At 36.5% G+C, this 21,767-nt stretch overlaps 1 protein-coding gene across 5 annotated transcripts in view; it reads left to right on the forward strand.

Annotated features, from left to right (window-relative positions):
* LOC133521646 (protein outspread) overlaps positions 1–21,767 on the forward strand; it is a 427,057-nt gene that overhangs the window by 330,755 nt on the left and 74,535 nt on the right. For all 5 annotated transcript variants that reach the window (XM_061856728.1, XM_061856732.1, XM_061856729.1 and 2 more), the window contains exon 4: positions 14,720–14,908. In XM_061856728.1, coding sequence (XP_061712712.1) covers positions 14,720–14,908 — 189 coding nt within the window. The remainder of the gene's footprint in view (positions 1–14,719; positions 14,909–21,767) is intronic.

Raw genomic sequence — 21,767 nt, forward strand, 5'->3', positions numbered from 1 at the left:
CCGGTTTCCGATTGAGCTGAATTTTTGCATACATGTGTAAGTCGGGTGACATTGCAATATTATGGTACCATCGAGCTGATCTGATGATGGAGACAGGTGGTGGCCATAGGAACTCTGTGATATAAAAACGCAACCTAATTGTGTTTGGGGTTTTTAGAATTGTCTCGACGAGTATTTGTTGACTGTGGAAAGAAAAGTACAGTCAGCGATAAAAGCTTGTACCAAAAATGAAAATTTTGCCAAAAACTTGTTTTTAAATGTTCGATGTTCGTATTTGATAGAGTAACAAAATACGATTTTTTTTATTTGGAGACCTGTGTCTGTGTCAGGGTATTTTCTATCGGGTTTTTAAAGTAGGTAAGTATAAATTTTATAGCAACTCTTTTTCTTTTCGTGCTGTTCGGTTATGGAATGCTTTGCCATTAGACATTAGACGTGCTAAATCCCTTCCCGTTTTCAAAAATCTTTTGAAGACTCATTACCTTTCGCTGCCTTAACTTGCCTTTATTTATGATTGTATAATATATAATGTATGTATGTATATATGTATTTATTTTATTAGTATGTAGGTATGTATTATATTGTTTGCGTCTTCATTTTGTTGAATTATATGTATATCGGCACTACCCGTTCAATGTTGTAAGTTCATAGTTTCCTGCTACCCAAAGGTTGTCTGGAAGAGATCGCTTCTTAGCGATAAGACCGCCTGTTGTTACCTAAATTTTACGCGTTTTTTCATTTCCTGTCTATTTTTAAATGTATGGTGCACAATAAAGAATATTTACTTACTTACTTAAAACGTTCATTATCTGGAAGCATCCGCATGCATTACATTATGTCAACAACTAGAGCATGGTTCGCATCCAGCGCATCCTCCACGCCTACCTATATGCGGGCCTTAATCTTCAAGCCCCATAATTGGGTCTCACCTGCGTTCCAATAGCATATATTGCAGGCGTATGTTTTGCTCAGACAAACTAGTAAGAAAGTAAATCTATACGAGTATAAGTACATCGTACGTTGACAGTCACCAAATGAAAATAAAAAAATATATCATATATTTCCATTTCCAATTTCCATACATTATTTTAAAGTTTCGATTGGAGTTTTCTTTTAACGATTATCATATTGGGTAGGCCCCTTGGTGGTTTAAGGTGTAGGTACCATATGTAAGTAGGTAATGTAGGCCTTGCTAGAAATGTTCTTCAAGTCAAAACTACAAATTATAGCGAATATTACTTGTCGTTAGTTTTCAAATCTCTTTTGTTTCTGTGTTAGATCTCCAAGTTGAAAGCGGATAGGTTCTACCTCAATTAATTGCCTGACTTATTACCTTAATCGAATTGAAATATGTATAGGTACTAAATAAAAGCCAATATATAAATTATAGACCTTTCACCAGAGTTATTTTTTTTATATACTACGTCAGTGGCAAACAAGCATACGGCCCGCCTGATGGTAAGCAGTCTCCGTAGCCTATGTACGCCTGCAACTCCAGAGGAGCCACATGCGCGTTGCCTACCCTAACAACCCTCCCACCCCTCGTTGAGCTCTGATTCACTTGAATTTGCCGTCCTGGAACACTGAAGCAGTAACTAGCGAGTCCTCAATGCAGCGGTGTTAATGAGATGCCCGTGCCACTGCATGCGCGCGCGCAGGGCTGACGGTTACATGCGGATTTAGATATATTTTTAATATAAATACGAACAGTATTATAGATATCTCATTGTTAACCTGATTCGCCTGATATTGTCTTTCCTCTAGTTTTTATTACACACAACAAGTAACAGGCATGCCCACCGGCTTGCCTAAAATGAAATCAATATAAGATAATGACAAACTTTTATAAAGCTAAAAACTACTGTATTCTTTCTATGTTATGTACTTGTTTTGTGCAATAGTGTTTACTACTACTACTAATACTTCTACTACTACTACTACCAATACTTCTACTACTATTACTAATACTTCTACTACTACTACTAATACTTCTACTACTACTACTACCAATACTTCTACTACTATTACTAATACTTCTACTACTACTACTACCAATACTTCTACTACTACTACTTCTACTACTACTACTAATACTTCTACTACTACTACTACTACAATATCTAAAATCCATTTCATTTACCCCAGCAATACCATCAAAAAAACAAAATATGAAAGGGAATAAGACATTCTCACACAATTTTACTCGGTAAGTAAGTCCCACGGTACACTCAATAAGGCTCACTCAATAATATATATAATATACAAATACATGCCCTTACCGGGATTCGAACCCAGAACCATCGGCTTCATAGGCCGAAATTAATTTTGCTAGGTCCAATTTTGTTTTCCTGGAAGCCTAGTAAGTACAGTCAACATCAATAGTAGCGGATGAAACAACGTGCCAAAAGTATCTGACATCCCAGATAACTTTTCCAAATATAGATAAATCTATAAAATTTACATTCAAAAGTATATCTTTTACAGTCTTTATTGTTTTAGATATAAAACCATCACTATTTGTTATGTTGTCACAGAATAGATACTTGTGAGACCTTGTTTGATCCGATGCTGACTGTACATACATCGGTGGCAACATGATTCCATTTTTAAATAAATAATAATCGCCTGTAACTATCCCTGTCACGTTCTAACAAGTATGAAAGTGCGAAAGTGACAGTCGATAAAAATGGAACCATGTTGCCACCGATGTATGTGGATATTGTGGATGAATGTGTTTCACAGGACACAACCCTAACCCGACCGCCATTCGTCGAATGTGGCACACATTACCGCGTGACATACACATACTAACGCTTACCGCTTCCTTATCTTATCTTTTTTAAACATTTCAGAACCGGCCGGCAACCGTATTACCATAAACGTCTTTTTACCATTTTGGGGTAAACCGGGCTGTTTAGTGTAGACCGGAGATATATTGTTTTATGGATTAGCCTTAATAAATTTCCGTCTTTTTAATTTAGATGCTTTTAACTTGTCTAATTTATCTAAAATTAAGAAATAATCTTAATGGCTTGATATGAAACTATATGGTTAAAAGTTCTTTTTACATTTAATTTATATATTTTTAACAATATTAATTACGTGTCTATGTCTATATGTTATAAGTAAATAATTGTTTTCGGAGTTATCTATGGGATTGAATAAGATGTTATATTATCAAGTGCCAGCAAGTAGCAAATTATACATGTTAATTATTTAAAACGTCAAATGTCATTAAAGCTGCCGTCGGTCCAACGGAGACGAAGTCAAGGAACAGAAAACCGTCTAAATAATGAATGTGCAAAACAATTAAACATTCAATTGACTAACGGCATACGTGTACCACCCAAATCGCAGTAAATCCTAGCGGTTCCCAGCGCTGGGCATAAATATAACTTCAACACTGCTAACCGATCGTAAACCTTATTTCAATTACTTAAAGTCCATCGATAGTCAATTAAGAATGTTGCTATTATAATAGCCGCAAACCAAACTGAAGACCGGTGTTATATCTTTATCTCTGTCGCTCTACCTACGACCACGCAAGAGTGAATGAGAATTTCGAAAACCTCTGTCGCCAGTTTGGTTTGCAGAGTATAACACCAACGTCTTTACTACTGACTGACATATTTTTAACCTTATTTCAAAGACAATAAGGTCCACGGATGGGCAGTTGATGTGGCTTACCACCATCAGCGACACCAAACGGGCCGCGTGACAAATTCGTAATGTGCCCACTTCGACGGCCAGTGATATAGGACCCGGCCCCAGCGCACTGCGGAAAACAGCGTAGGCACTTCACATCTCGTCGGCTAAAGCTAAACGTAGGGAACTTCATTTATGAATAATATGCAAAGTAATAAAATAAAAAAAGTGTAGGCCCTTTTCGTTTCGCATGTCATATTTTTGATCCAGAATCGCGAGCTCGCGAGTTCCTGTCTCCCCTGTTTTTTTTTTCACTTTTCATTTATTGTAAGCTTTATCGATAAAACAGTCTTTCGGTCTTTTTTTAACATGATACTGTTTGGCCACACCTGGGGCCAGTAACAGCTTTAGGTGTGAGTGGGGTCAGTGTGGCGGCCCTTCAGGCCAAATATGAAATAAGTGCGAAAGAGAGAATGATAGAGTAAAAGATAGAAGTAGAGAGAAGAATAGAGGAGAGAAGGTAACAATTTATAGATAGCAAATCTATGACGCTATATAAACCTATATAAACTATGAAATATGACGAGTAATTTTATTCACAATTTAAAAGATCCTAGGACCTAATAGTGTCAATATTTTTTTACTTATAGTCTAGTGTCCCAAGATTTACGTGTAGCGAAGGGTCATATTAAGCTGGCCAGGACGAGGTGGAAGGCTAATTGTTTGGTACAGCTCAGCCGCTGATTTATGTCGTCACGCGTTTAGCTAGCTTCCGCGTTGGGTTAGGTCAGGAGTTTTTCGGGATTGTTTTATTTTATTTACCTATGAATATTTAAGAAATTAAATCCAAATAAAAACTTAAACGAAGAAAAGGCGGAAAAAAGTAAACCGTAAACATTTTATTTGCAGAGAGGTAGATACAAATACATATATGTCATATAGTTTTTAGGCTATACGGTCGTCTAGTCTAGAACTGCAATAAAACTTTTTTACCAAAAAATAAAACCGACTTCAAATATTACCAAAAGCGCCATGTACCTATAACATTTGAAGAGTTCCCTCGATTTCTCCAAGATCCCATCATCAGACCTTGGTGCCAACGGGACCATCTCGGGGTTATACCCGTTAGATTAAAAAAAAAATTGATAATCGGTTCACGATTCTCGGAGATATCTAGTAACACACATACAAAAAAAAAAACAATCGAATTGAGAACCTCCTCCTTTTTTGAAGTCGGTTAAAAAGAGAAGAGTTTTTGAAATAATGTGAGTGTTTAAATAAATATTTGGGGACACCAATCTTAAACCTCACCATACATATATTGTATCTAACCAAGTGTTGGTTTGAGGCGCCTTCTCAAGCGGTCTTCAACATTTTGCGCAAATTGTAGTTGTCAGAAACTAAACAGTGTAGGCGTTTAGTCATTATTTCGATAAATATTCATTATTTTAATCACTCCATCTGTTGCAACCTAGGCAACCTAGGGTTCAGCTATCTTAATAACCCAATCTGGGGAACGTAAATCATAACTCGAAATACCAGATTTGAGTATTATTATGGCTTTTAGTAAATTAGGTTTTGCTTATCATGTTAAGTTGTAATAGACTTCTCTATAGGTACAGAAAGCTGCAGAGTGCTGAAATAACTGACCCCCACCCCCCTTGCAGACAAGTTTTCTATGCTATCTCTGCAGCTTTCTGTACATACAGTGTTGATTTTAGAACTTACTCATTTCAGTTTTAATAATTTTAGGCATTAAACACATATCTGCAAACAATTTGAAAGACTAATAGAGGGTATCTACTATAGTTGCGTTTTATAAATTTAGTTATTTGATGAAAATATGATCTATTTTGATTAAACAAACCTATTTTGATTAAATTTAAAGACCCATGCAACATTCAAGAAAATCGAATTCCCATTTTAAATGGCCGGCAACGCACCTGCTTACGACGATGCTTGCCATCAGGCGATACGTCTGCTCATTTGCCACCTATATCATAAAATGAAACTATAGACGGTAAAGAGGCGTAAATAAGAGTACTATCTCCAGGCAGGTGTTATGTCTGGGGACCAACGCCATCTGTTACAATTTTGTGGCACGACGTTGTCAGTGACCGAGGAGGCTACAAAACTATTCCTTTAGCCGTCTTTTAACCCCGACCCGGACCCGGGTATGTCCTTAAACTACGTCCAAAAAAGCGGTATGGGCAATGTGAATGTCATCTCGCCTTGTGCGGTAGGGCACAGCACAGCAGATGTCATTCCAGATCTGGGGAAGTACCTCCACCTTACAGAAAACCGCAGCCAAATAACACTTGACCCTACTCATAGTGTTGTGTTCCTGCCGGTGAGTAAGGTTGCCAGAGCTCAACGAGGGTGCTAGTGTTAGGGTCGGCAACGCGCATGAAACTCCCCTGGAGTTGCAGGCGTACACAGGTTACGGAGACTGCTTACCATCAGGCGGGCCGTATGCTTGTTTGCCACCGATGTACTATAAAAAGGCCTGTATAGTAAATACAATTCAATTAAAATAAATACGTTTATTTCAGACACAACTGTACATATGCACAAAACATACAGGTTAAATTTAAAAATAAATAAAGAATTTATCATAACATACACATTCAAGTCGAATAAATTAAGATAACATTGAAATCAATTCTAAAATTGATAATTTAATAGGTAATTAGTAAGTTCAAATTTTGTATCAAAATTAAAAATTAAATAATTATAAATTCAAAATATGCCAAGTTAACAAATCAACCTATTGACCCATATTCTATTATCCTTAGTCACGACTCATAATAAACCCGATTAGATATCCAAGTCTTAAGTCCCCAACCCGTCTCAGGCCCCACGCAGTCTTATTCCTAGACAATTGCTTATAAAACGACGTATTTTAAACCATTTGACCGCCATAGACGTCAACTGACGCGCGCGGGTACAACCCAATAACAACCTTCGTGCATTCTGACAAGGTTCATATGACGCGCCGCGCACGATAGGCGTAGCGATCAAAAGGTTTTAGAGAACTGACGGCTGTTATGACCTTTTCGAATAAAATACAGGAGTGTTTATAAAGAACATTTTGCATGTAAAAGGACGGGTTTTTAAACTAAACTAATGTCGGTTAAGACATTCTTGAATAAAAGTTCTGTATAAAAGGATCAAACGGTAATATTGTTAATATTAGAAAGCGTTGTTTTGATTAGATATGTCTGTTGATTGATGAGATGTGACAAAAACTGTTATAGACAATAAGTTTATAAAAACCTGGATATGGTTGGACGATTTTAATTTCGACTATTAACATGATTATTTACGAGTTTTACTTGTAACAGATAAAAAAAAACATTTGCAGTTATGATTTTAGAAGTTCCTTCCCTCCTTTTTAAAACTTATACATAATAATATTATGTATATATTTTATTTGTATGATATATTGTTTTGTTTTGTGTTTATTCTTTGCTAGACTAATTTTATTGCATCTGTAACACCTACTGACATGACATCAATTTATTTAATTTCGCTACCTAAAGGTTGTCTGGAAGAGATCGTTTTTTTTAGCGTTAAGATCGCCTGTTGTTTACCTCTTCTTAATGTGCTGTATTATTTTTATTGTTTCTGTATTGAGGTGTGCAATAAAGAGTATTTGTATTGTGTATACTTAGTCTTGAACCCTACTCCATGTTTTAAGCGCGATTAAGAACACATTTTACAAAGCAATATATCAAAACTGTCAGCGCCATCTATAAAGTAATTCCAACACTAATCAACGGAATATAATTGTATGAACTGTTTAGTAACCGGGCGCGATCAATAACGCCAATATATTTACATGCGCGCGCGCAGAAATATTCGAAGTTTAAGAATCTAAACTTGATACAATATTTATTTGACACTCGCGGAGGCGTGCGTGCCTAGAATTTTTAAAACAGTCCCTTTACCCTCTCCTTACTTATTTGTAACAACCATTACCCCTTTTTTGGGGATGAATTTCGGAATGAAAGGTATACCATGTTTTACTCCAGGCAAACAAAAAATATGTGTGCCAATTTTCGCAAAAAGAATTGCGTGATTAACGAAAAAATATTCAAACAAGTAAAAGTACAGTCAGCATCAAAAATAGTAGTAGTAGTGAACTCTTTGTACAAAGAGACATTAAAAGTAACATACAATTAGTAAGAAGTACAAATGCGAACTTATCCCTTTGAGGGATCTCTTCCAGTTAAGCTTTGAGTAGATGAGAGGACAGAGTGCAGTAAAATGTACAACAAGGTACCAAAAAGACAAAAGATATCAATACATACATAATTTATAGGATAAACATGCACAGGTATTACACAAAACAGAATGTGGAAAATACACAAAATATTGGATATGAGTAAAATATAAAGCAACTATACAAAAGAAATATACTTAGGCAAATTAATCATAACTGATTAATGTGCCTAAGTATATTTATTTTTCGCTCAAGTAAGTATATATTTTTTGTCTGTTATCTGACGATAACCATATCTTCTTTAACCTCTCCTTGAGCGACGCAACTGATCGCGCGAGCGCGTCTGTGGAGATGTATTTGGAGAAGTGTTAGGGGGTGGCATATACATTTGTCACGATATTCATCACGGGTACACACATTGACAACTAAACATATTAATTTGAAAATATATATTTTCAGTGTTCGAATCGGCCTCCTAGACCCAGACCGGTTTCTATTTCTACGGCTTGATAGTCCTCTGACAACTGGTGTATTTACAGTTCAATATATATTTATGATTAGTAAATATGTCCGTTCGTAACCTATAATGTCCATTGGTTTTAAATGTCTACTGTATTACTATATCTTCCGTCTGTCGTGGTAGAGGGTCGTAACCATAACCTTGAAGAAGTAATGGTCACTGGCAAGGTAGACGGCGAAATAATTAATGACTAGGTCGCACAACATGGGGATCTGGAAAATGTTTTTACATAGGTATTTTGATGAATATTAATAATAGCATGTATGGCATTTTTTTATTTAATTATTTATGTAAACATTAGAAGCGAGACACAGATTTCGTACAGTTTTTAAATGCCACTAAATTTTATAATAATTAAAGCCCAGCAGTGGCCCAGTACCCTAGTGTCAGGCTCATATAAATATGTACATTAATAAAGATTCGAAAAAAAAAACATAATAAATAAATAAATAAATAATAAACATTTATTTCAGACAGAGCCCATACAATCTTGTTAGTTAATCTTAAAAACTAATTATTAATGGATAGGGGATTATTGAATTTTTCATAGGGGTAGCTGTAGTGATATACGACAAACTGTGTCAAAATGTTATTAATAATGTTAACATCCGGAGAGGAAAATGAGGACTACGTGTGTATGAAAAGGCGGTTTCGGGGCGGCCGTGGCCTATCCTCTTAAGGGGGCTAACGCAACATTATACATAGTTTTAATATTGATTTTTTACGCGTTAGAGGCAAAAGCCAATGCCATGCCATATACCGTAAAAAAGCTAGTAATATTGCCGAGGGATCTGATGAGCAAAATTTTAAACAGAAGTATATTTTCAGAGTAATTGAGCCATATTTTTACCCTTCTGATTTTCTGGCTACAAACGTAGTTTAGTTACGCTCTCATTTTATAACGGATAGCTAGATTGCTCTGAAACTTTGTACTTACAATAGGATCAGGTATATCTAGGGCTGTAATTAATTTACGCAGCTTCAGATACAGACACCATAGTTAAAAAAACACAGCGTATACAAAACTTGTTTTAACTCTATTTCATTTGTTTTATAAAGTGGAGCAATATAAACTAATTTCAGCCCTACATATACCTTATGTCATCATATGTGCAAAGTTTCATTATAATCCAACACGTAATTTTAAAATAAGAACGAAACTCCGTTTGTATGGGAATGGGAACATCAGGATAGTACTGAACTGATACGTTTACAAAGCAAGCAGTAATCTTCAACAGACAATCACGGCTTACTATAAACTGTGAAGTTCCAGCCCTAAATAAGGTCAGAAGCCTGTTATGTAAGGAATACTATGCAAACTACACCGAATACTAAACCACTGTCAATCGAACTACCATCTTGATTCACAAGTCATTGTGAATTCAACAGTACATTTCTACTTTACTTCTCAAACTTCCCATCTCTCCGCAAACTTCGTTGAAAAGTAAACTTTATTGTATACACGAAAGGATTGATTTTAGAAGTACATTTCCTAATGGAATGGAGTGGTTGAAAGGGTAAACAGAGCGTTTGATTGGGCTGAAGTACGGGTGTAATGCGACTAGGAATGCATTCATCGGGCTGTCTTGTACCGGTCCTGAAAATTATGGGCGGGACGAAGGACCGTTGCGTAATCTTAAAGCAACGGTCACACTAAAGTTTCAAGTATGCTTTCCTGTTTAAAAGTCTCTTTATCTATCCATCTATCTCTCAAAGAAGCGCCCAGCAGAAATAATGGGCGCTTATTATTCCCATCTGAGTTTTGCTTTCCTTGCTTGCTACCCTGTTAGAAATGTCTTCCAAAATGGTGCCGCAATTTAGAACTGTCATAATTTATTGCATTTAACTCATGGGGTATTTAAATAGATTCCCATTTGGGACCTTTTCAGCAGCCTCACGGCTTAATTACTACAGCCTCCTTATGACGTCATTAATTTTTCTTTACTTATAAATAAAATGGCTTTGGCGTAAGACATAGTTACGGAAAACGGTCGAAGTGTTATATAGTGTTCCCACAAGGGAGAGGACTACCTATTATATTTTCACCTGACACTGTTATATTATTATTACTGTAAACCCAAATTCGATAGCGCCTAATAACGCTTGCGCATTCCATGCGCGCCCTTAGTCTGCGCGTACGACGAATACCTACGTCAAATTAGACCATTTTCGGACTCGAAAGTGCTGTTATAAATCCAATTGTCTCATTGTTTCTACGAGCCAGATCGCTTTTGTATCGGCACGTTTGTTCCGCGTTACTGATAACATCTATTCGCTATTATTTATGAGCAGCTTGCAAAAACCCACATGGTCTCTAGGAAGTTATATGCGGTTCTGGTCAGTTAGAGAACCCACTGGTGGTCTTGCCAGATGATTATAAGTCACATTTTCCGGCACTTTTGGCCCTTTTCTGTGACTTTCTTCTTTCTTCCTTTCTATTTTATAATGCAAGGAAAAAAAATAGATTTTTGCGTGAAAATTGCGACTTTTCATGCAACTTAACGTAATTTATGAGTTATGAGTCAACAGCCCTGGCAATACTGTCACTGGGAATTGTTGGACTAGAAGTGGGAGTTGACGCATTAGTCTTGTGACGAATAAGTATAGGTGACTGCTTAACATACTGTTTCATTCATGAATTAATTATAAATCGGTTTGTAACATTGTAGTGGATTTCTCCAATAGTAAATTACATACGCAGCCACTGCTACGAATAATTGATACAAAACGCCATTTACATCTCAATTAATCCCAATCTCCTGCTATTAATACTTGTATTTGGGATACATAGGGATCATCAGTTGACATCAGTCCATGGACGTGTTCAGGAAAAAGTGGTGTCACTTGATAGCTCACTGGGACTGTAACAAGCTGTAAAAATTAAAAATGGGATTTTTCACAGATATTTTACGATTGCTCTTGTCTGCGAAAATTGATGTAGGTACAAAACTGATGCAAAGTAGCTGAGGTAGTAAAATCAAATACAGAACAAGCACATGTGCCTAAAAGCGAAGGCCGAAGACAGAGCTGCATGAATATAGTGCTCAAACACGGAAAAATAATACAATTTAAAGCATCTGCCCTAGTCAAGATGGAAATACATGCTGAAATCTTGCTACGTGTAGGTCGATGTTTATTCCTTGTTTTCGAAATCTAGTAAACCATCAACTTCTTTTAATTGCAGCATATCTTAGCATGCTTCCTTATCTCTTATTAATCAGAGATGCAAACCTCAATGAAATGTGTTTTTGCTGCACTCGGATGGGCGCGGAATCCCGTTGCAGTTCTATTTTCGAAACGTCGGCGCGCGGGCGACGGTCGTCAACCGCACTATTTCGAAGTTCAGTGCGCCGGCGCAAGATATGGACGATCTGGGATTTTAATAACAAAACTTGCGGAGACAGGCATATACTAGACATTATTTTATATCGATGATTGTTCGACATGTTACTCGACTCGTTATGGAGCGAGACATCGATCAATCATCGACTTAAAATAGTGAGTGACCCGTTTTAATATATCTACTAGATCAGGGGTTGATTGACGACTTACTGGTCGCATTCTGTCTGAGATTAGTTTCTTGATTTCTGCTTCAAAGAAAGTCTAATGCAAAAAATCTGAATCATTTCATTTAAAACCACATCGGTGGCTAACAAGCATACGGCCAGACTGATTGTAAGCGATCGCCGTACCTATGTACGCCTGCAAGTCCAGGGGTATTGCATGCGCGTTCTCAACACTTTAAACTCATTCCCGCATGCATCATACGAGAGTACAAAGTGGAATATCAATGGCAACAGCTTACTGTATTTGTAGCTTTTTTTTTAATACCACGGCGGTGGCAAACAAGCATACGGTAGCTAGCTTACTGTTTTGTAGCTTTCTCGATACTTGTTAATACCGCCATTGACTTGTCTTAACTACATAATCTCTCATTTCAATGTGCATTACATACAGTTGGAAACCTATTACATACTTCTTGAACATTCCTGTCTTTTTAACAAAATTTCTCATTTGATAATTTATATTCCAGATCCATTGCTTTACATTGCTACAGTAAGGCAGAAGTACTAGTGCTCGACGCTGCACTAGTCACCGACATGGGCACTTTATTTCATGGAAATATAGGTTAAATTTGAACAACGAAGATGTTTCTGTATTCGAACTTAATCCTTGTCACTTTGACATAAAGTGCCCATGTCGAATACTAGTGCAGCGTCGAGCACTAGTACTTCTACCTTACAGTTTAATGTTACTAAGTAATACGAGTATGTTCAACACACGACTCCATCATTAAGAAAACAAGAGCGCGTGTAGATAACACTGAAAAACGTTTATTGCCCAAGAATTCGGTCATCACAAGTCATAACGGGTCTACTATCTCATCACTTGCTTGCACCGCTTGCACATTTGCATACCGCTAGGATAACCGGCAGGTCACACGATAAATGCACCCGGACAAGGTCACAGGTGTGCAATTAGTCGTGTTGATTGACGGCTGCAATCTGGCTTGCATCTTGATTTAACAGGAACACTGAGCGCATGCAAATGGTGTGTGGGAGGAGCCAGAATCCACCAGCACTATTCACGGTTGTAATCTTAGGAAAGCTAATATAATAATATTATTTAAACGAAATATAACGCACTATAGGGACCACCTTTAGGTTTTTAAATGCCCATTATATAGAGCTCTTCATTTTCCCTATAATAAGTCAGACGTGGTCAATTTAAACCGGCTTAACTCAAGAGGTATATTATATAGCTGTAGACTTCCTGACTTGTACGTCAAATATAATTTCACGTTATTGCACCTTATTTCGTTGCGATAAGGCGAAAATTGTATAAATATATTTAACTGGGAGCTTCATCCATTACGTATGCTCCTGCGCACTCCATCCGACTAATTGCCGGACCTGTGACCTGCCGGTCCGGTCCCGACAGTTATCCTAGCGGTATGCTAATGTGGTCTCTCTTGACGTGCATTTACGTGTGACGCATGCAGTTTCCTGAGAAAAACACGTTTAAATTCTTACATAAATATAGCATAACAATTTTACTGTCGGTTTTGATCTATTTTCCAGCACGCGATTATTTTTAAATAAATTGCGTATCCCAGGAGCTATTTAACGACATTTGAAGTTAATGATACAATCAATAATACCTGTTAAAACATCTTACGACCACTTAGACTCCTAGTCTTGACGATGTGACTGATAACGATAATCATTTCATCTCTGTCCCATCGCTAGCTGACTGAGAAAAACCCAGCACCTCCACCATCTCGACTTAAATTTTAAAATATACTTTAACTGTATAATTTTAGAGTTGATTTTCGATTGTAGGTTTACAGTAATGTTAAGGCTTGATTTAATTGCAGGTATTAACGAACTGTTAACTAATAGTGCGTGTCAGAGTGAGGTATGGTAGAACTGATGGGAACAGGCCAGTGTTTGAGGAGAAATAGCCGAGAGCTATGGAGCTTTATCAGAACACGGGAGCCATTTGCGGGTTAGCGGTGTAATTTATATTAATTAATTATGTGCAGTTATTGTATCTAAACTGTGGTCGCTGTTTCAAATGATCTTTAATTGTAGCTTTACGAAATATACATTTAACATAACCAATCTGATTTTACCTGTAGGTTAAGTCATGCACGAGCAAAACGCTGCGTTGTCTTAAGATATTTTATGATCATTAAATATTGACAATGCAATTGATGTTAATACCATTTAGATAACCAATATTGTAACAATATTTTATATAACTTCTGGAGGTTCGTTTGTTATCATGCCAAGATTTTCGGATCTTATTCGATATACGATATTAGCATACACTTTTCATCCCATAGTTTTTTAGGGTTCCGTAGCCAAATGGCAAAAAACGGAACCCTTATAGATTCGTCATGTCCGCCTGTCTGTCCGATTATTTTCATTGTTGTTACTATTCAGTTTTTGGAATTTTTTTTTAAATTGCTGAGCCATGGGGGTTCACAATGTCTACAATTATAGGTCACTTTTTCATACTACGTCGGTGGCAACCAAGCATACGGTCCACCTGGTGGTAAGCAGTCTACGTAGCCTATGGACGCCTGCAACTCCAGAGGAGTTACGTCTCTGGCAACCTTACTCACTGGCAGGGATGACATCCGCTGTGCCCTACCACACAAAGCGAGATGACATTTACAATGCCCATACCTCTCTTTAGGGCGTAGTTTAAGGACATACCCGCGTCCAACTCGCGGGTCACTGAGCCACTAAAATACCTTCTTCGTAAATAAATCAAAGAGAAATCGTAACAAAGCATTAACCATATTTTTTCTTCTTCCACAGCCAGATACAGTCCCACAAGCCAGCATCGATATGACGACGGTTCTAGAAGTGAGCGAGGCGGACTCGGTCACCGGCCATGCACATAGCCTGGCGGTAACGGCGCCGGAACGAGTGACGTTCGTTAAAGGCACTTGTAGAGAAGAGGCGAGGTGGTGGGCTGATGTGCTGAGCGTGTATCCGAGGAGCAAGGTAAGATATTCATTTTTTTTAGTAAGTGCCATACTATTGGTCATCACTTTTTAACCGACTTCAAGATTTCAAAAGGAGGAGGTTATCAATTCGATTGTATGTTTTTTTTTTTAAGTTTGTTACTCCGTACCTCCGCCATTCCTGAGCCGATTTTGAAAATTATTTTTTTGTGTGAATTTATATATATAAAGATTGGTCCCGTTTTTGTCAAAACTCAGTTCTGATGACCCATGAGGAATCGAGGGAACTCTTCAAATGTGAAAGGCATACATATAGTGATGTTTGTATTTTATTTAACAAATCAAGCATTTACATTTAAAAAAGTGACATTTGATGAAGTGAAACTGCTGATGATGAACAGAATGGAACTCTTCAACGATGCATAGTTCACGTTTGGCGATTTGTTCTCTTTGCGTGTTTGTCAAGCAGTTAGGTTTTCAGGGCACATTTTTATATTTCTATCCTTTTAAGTTTTTTTAATAATGATCTGGTGCTTTATTTCATGCATGGTGTGAAATAATTTATCTTAAATACAGTAGAATACCCTATTGCTGATATCTTATCAGTCAACCATAGTGCAAATCTGAAATGTGTCAAGGTGGGTGCAGTGACAAAAAAAACATGTTACCTCCTTTTCTACATAATTAGGCGTAGGACGCAGTCTTTTTAATTTCTGTGTATGATATCCAAAATCAACAATAATCGTTCTTTCACCGGTCTCCCTCATTGAAGTCGGTTTTTTTTTTCTCAAAAATTATGTGTTATCGCCTCACCGCCTGCGAGCCTTTAAAAGAGTTTCGCCCTTAAGATGGTTCACCGCGAATGTCCTCGATAGTACAATGAAGACATAAGAAATGCAATAAATAATAATTTAATATTAAGAATAAAAAAACAGCGCAAAAAAGTGTATAACATGGACTTTACATATTTACATCGGTGACACTGTCGAAAAATTCGTCCATGGTGTAGCAGGCTATCTAATGATATTATTTCGATTTCATTAGAAAACGTCACGTGACTACTCTAATGTCGGCAGATAACGCGTTGAATAGTATACTACTTTATATATAGGGCTTTGGTCTATAAGTCTGAATAGACCTAGGATCTAGGTAGGGAAACAAAGTTATGCATATATCCTTGAGTAATAGTACTAGAGAAAAGACTTACCACAAGGATTTTTGTACATTAACCCGCCTGTTGCTATCTCCATTGCACGCGCATAATTATATCGCTGTCACGCTCCCACAGTGGCATTGACACAGGGCTGCAAAAGCTACTGGATAGCTTTAGAATTATTGTAAGTTATAAATGTCAAAATATTGGTATTTTATTATAACAATAATTCATAATTTACACGTAATAACTGCGGCACTACAAAGGATTGATTGTGATCAACTGGAGTATAATCTGAATTCTTTTAATTGGTGCGCCCACGGCAAACGGTCATCAACGACTCAATATGGGCACAAACAAACAGACAAAAGTCCCGGGCCGATTCTGTATTAACAATTGGATATAGTTATATTGTTTTGATACGACTTTGACCGTGTCCAATTAGCGTTAGCGACTCTGTCAGAAAATTAATGACTCACGTGTTGAAGAACAAAATTTAGATTATAATCAGAACAGGATACCCAATGTGCCCTTAAACGGATCCGGAATATTTATGTTACACCTTGTATATAGAAAATGAGCAAATTTATCACAATATTGCTTAATTCACAGTAAAATATGGAACCATAAAAAATACTCTTTTAGTTTCCAATATAAAATAAAATGTCACTGTTCGATTCCTTACATTTACTTAAAATAAACATTCCATAGCATTCCATAAAATATAAAACGGGTCTCTATTGTTTCCCATAAAGTTTTAAGTCATAATGTATTGTTTGCCCGCATTTTCGTTAGTCATAATTTGGTTTTTCTCAGAAACGCGCAACTTTTCAGGATTGCCATAAAACAAACCTAACCTAACCTAACCTATCTATAGAATAACCTGAGGAAATTCCTGAAAAGTTAACGGTTTCAGAGTTATGACTAATGATAATATGACTATCAGTACATTATGACTTACAATAATTATGTCAAACAAAGGGATCCGATATAAAACGTATACAAAACGCTAAAATATTTCAGCGTCAAGACGTCTTTAGTAGGGGGCGTTGTGCGTACAATACGATTGTCAGACTTTGACAGGCATTTCTGACCTTTGTATTGCTTAAATGCAATGGGTCCCATATATCCGACAGGTAGGGCAAAAATTGTTGTCAGAATAGGCTCCTCCGAATATGGGACGAGTAATATAGGGTACATGAGAGGGGTAGGAATTAATGTTTCTATGGCTGTGTTCTGTCGTCGTTTATCTAGTGGGCGGGGTTGTTTATTTCAGTCCGTATGATAGCCAATACATACACGCAAACTTGGTTAATTAAGTCCGTTTTTATTTGAAATTTAACTAGACTAGTGTGCAATGTAACTTGCCTTTTTAAAATTGGTTTTACTTCAATTGGTTTCAATATTATTAACTAATTAAAACTGTGGTTTCTTGCTCCAGTCATGGGATGTATGGCGCAATTAATTTTCAATTTCAAACTAACAAATAACAATGAAAAATTAAACTTAAGCAGCTCATTGGCTCTTGTTTATGGTAAAATGTTGCCAGCGATTAAAAACTGATGGTAAATACTTGTTTTAAAGGATTTGTCTCTACCATCCCATTACTGGTGCCTGTTCCATTATAGGGGTGTTTACTATAATTTATAGTTAAAAGGAACATTGCGGTGTGCGATAGGATTTATCCAGCTCTAAATACAATTCTCACAAAGTGCGTCAAAGAACGCGTACTGTACTGTAATAAAGACATATCCTTCATTTAAGTGACTTTCTAAGAACCGAGTTGCAGACAGGTTTATGTACACAATACACTGTGCTGCATTTGACGCACGTTGACTAACATTGTCTAAGATATCTTGTGATTTGTGTCGTGCGTCATCCTTTTGACTGTGTCGCTTGGTGGCGCTTTACGTCAGACGACATTGAATTGTTTCGTTAGACATATGTTTCTATGAACACAGATCTCCTGACTCTTTATGAAAAAGTGTCGCCAATTTTTTCTCAACTAAAAAAGGCTGTGGCCCGAAAAGACTGCTCGTGGTACAAGAGAATGGCAAAAATTGAAGGCGGCCTACATCTCAAAGATTGAAAAGTGCTAAGAAGAAGAAGAAGATAAAAAAGGCTGTATTCAAATTCAAACGTATAACACGAAGTGTGACCCTGCCAACGAAGCAGTAGATCCCGGATTCGAATCCTGGTAAGGGCGAATATTCGGGTGGTTTCTATGTACCCACAACACGAGCCTTATGATATTATGAGCTTACTGTGGGACTAATAATAAGTCTCTCATTGCAGACGTACAAGCCTGCAGCTATATCTCAGCTCTCAAATATAACATTAGCAACATTGTAAGTTTATGCTTAAGGCTGATGAAGTATAAGAAAACCAATTTATATGTAATTTAAATTAATCGAGTATATATTTCATTAAATGGACAATGGATGTTATATGCTGTCTCATTGTTTACTACCCGACTGAGACCGGGAGGGTGTTGGGTATTATATGGGTATGGTACGTCATATTTTCTTAGACAATTGACATACCTTATTGCCACACTCTGCAAATACCGTGCAGAGTTAGCTTGGTCCGACTTTAACGACTCTGTGTGGTTTTAAAGCGGCCTGACTGCAAGGACTAATACATAAGTGCCTTATTAACAAGTTTATATTCACGTATATTATTTATACCTAATAATAAAATACAAATTCTGACATTTGACAGATAAATAAGTCAGTCTGATCAGCCATTAAATCGTGTACGAACGGTGCGATAAGTTGAGAGGCGCCTTACGATGCAGGTTGGTTCTGCCGATCGGCTTCACCAGCAGCTGCCATCGCCGCCTCCGCTCCACGTACCCGTTGGGCAAGTATAGATTAATCTGCTGCAGGATCCCCGGGTTGTTAATACTACCATGAAGGATCTGCACCAAGCATGCGAGTGTATACCTTCTTTTTTTTAATTTTCCAAGATCCATGAAAAACATCTGTGATCAAGCTGATTTCTTCACTCGGACACTATTCGCGTTATCGTTCGCGTTTACAAGCCGTTACCCACTATTTGGACGTTTGTGTTTGTTACAAATAGATAACATTTTACAGAGGTTTGTAATTGGGTACTTGACACATGTTGAATATTATAACAAAATTTAAATAAATGGGTAGAAAATGAGCCATCTAATATAAAAAAGTGGAATTTAAAAAGACATATTGAGATGATAAAAAAATACAAGTTGGAGCCTTGTCATTCAATAGGAGTCAAAAAATATATTTTTCTTTACTTTGAAAATGCAAAAAGGAAATGGTACCATTCGATTCCTTACATTTTATTGAAAAATAAATTGTATGACAACTATACATAAACAATACATAAATAAAAAAATAAAAAAATCGTCGAGTGCGAGCGTCAGACTTTAACTCTCATTTCAGACCTTTGTGTCGCTTAAACGCCATGAGTCCTTAGTTAGTAGTTAGTGCTTCTGGGCATTTTCCGCAAATCGACAACCATTGTGCCTATTTTGCATGAAACGAGGTAGCGCTACTCTAACCACCCCAGCTCCTCCACGAAGCCTATCAAAGTTTTCAGGTTGCGCCATGAGTCGTATATAGACATTTGATCCCCAGGAAAATCAAGTTCGATTGACATTATTTACAAAAAAATTGTCAAGTAGCCAATTTTATGAATAACAAAAAAGTATTATACGGCATTGTAGCATGCCTCAAAAACTTTGTGGCACATTATCTCCCGACTTAACTCCTCTGGAATGATATTTAAACTGATACTGCCGCTGGTCGCATTAAGCTTAATTCTTTGAAGTCGCTAATTACTACTTCTAAAAGGAACGGATTACGGGTTACCGCAGAATGACAATTACTTTATAATTACGTAATATTGTTGTTAATATTATCTTTTAATCATTTTAATGTTATACAATTCATCATGAAAGAATCTTTTATTAAGATTATCCAGTTGTATCAGATGAACGCAGGAACAGAGCGTATTTTTTTTTACCCAATGGACAAGTTTTTAATTACATATCATATAATTTATTCGTTGTAAAGTCATGTACATAGTAAGTCAAGATATTATTCAATAAAAACATATCTCAAGTACAGATACAATGCGTTTAATAATTTAATTATTTATTTAATAGAATTGCATAAAAAAATCACAAATAAAATGTAGTGAATAGTGCGGTGCGTAAGCACTCATCTTCCGTGTGATTATTTTTGTGTTTTTTTTTCTACCTACTAAATTAAAGTCTACCCATCGAACACGTACCTACCAATTATTATTTTTACCAACCTTTTTTTTGTGTACTGTTATTTATAAATGGATAATTTTCTAGTACTGTAAAATAATATAGTGTAGATAATTTAAGGCGATTTTTGTAAATCTAAACATACGCATGCATGCGCTCATATCATAGTTAAATTAGTGTTAATTTCTCATGTAAGTGAACTGTAAATATTCCTATGAGAAAAACGGCCAGCGTTATGGGATCTTTGCCGCAGGCGGAGGCTTTAGAAGGGGTATTCTTTTTATAACTAATTTGTTTATTAGTATATCTTTTAATTTTAGTTTTATTTAATATTAGTTTAATTTTTAAGTAGTTTTATTTTATGGCTAGTTTAGTTTTAATTTTAGTACCTATATAAGATTGTATTAATTGTCTTCATATTGAGAAAAATAAATTTATTTAAACCGAAATAAATCCAAAATATATTAGGTATGTCACAAGTTGATACAATAATTTAATACCTATAATATATTGTCTTATTCGTAACAATATATTTATTTAAAATCGTGCAACATATTATTTAAAACTATGAATTTTACCATGTCAGTAAAAACACAAGATTCCGAGAATTAAGAACCTCCTTTATATTTTAAAGTCTTAAGAGTTCTTCAAGAAAAATTAAAGAGAAGAGGCTGTTGGTGCTTTAAATGTGCGAAATCTGCAATTCAAATGACTGGCCATTTCACATAAACACGTAGTTAGAGCGTCATTATGTAAAAAGCATAATAAGTAATTTTCCTATGGAAAAGCTCATTATTTAGCACTTGGGTAATAGGGGCAATAAATTGAAACGTTCATAGAGCGACAGCCTAATACGAGTGCGCGCGCGCAGGCCCGCTAGCATGCTTCGGGGAAGTACTTTAGATGCACTGAAAGAAATGTTTGTATAACAGTAATAATAGTTATTTTCACCACACCAACTGTTGGTGTGGTGAAAAATTATCTGTTTCACTTGGAGGCAAAGTTTGTTTAATCCTCGTGCCTTGAAACCCTCGCAACGCTCAAGATTCCATTTCTCGAACCACTAGCTATGCTCGTGGTTCAATTTTGGAATCTCCTATTGTTTTACAAGGGGGCAAAGTTGTTTAACCGCTTGTGCTAATATTGATACCGTAGTAAGCAAAAGATTCCAAAATTGAACCATGAGCGTAGCGAGTATTTTGAAAAATGGAATCTCGAGCGTTGCGAGGGTTTCGAGACACGAGGGTTAAACAAATTTTGCCACCGAGTGAAAAACAACATCTTTCACCAATCTAACGCCAGTAAAATGACTCCGAGTAGTCAGAGTCAAATCCAAACGAACGTTATTAAATATGTATCATTCAAAATCATGATTTAAAAGTGAATTCTACTCGTACCAACGAAAACAACTGGAATCTTACATCTAATTACTTTGTCACTCTTGTGGATAAAATGCAAGTTTCTCATTAGTTTTTGAACAATAAAGAG

This window comes from Cydia pomonella, chromosome 9 (assembly GCF_033807575.1).
Source record: "Cydia pomonella isolate Wapato2018A chromosome 9, ilCydPomo1, whole genome shotgun sequence".
Taxonomy (NCBI): Eukaryota; Metazoa; Arthropoda; class Insecta; order Lepidoptera; family Tortricidae; genus Cydia; species Cydia pomonella.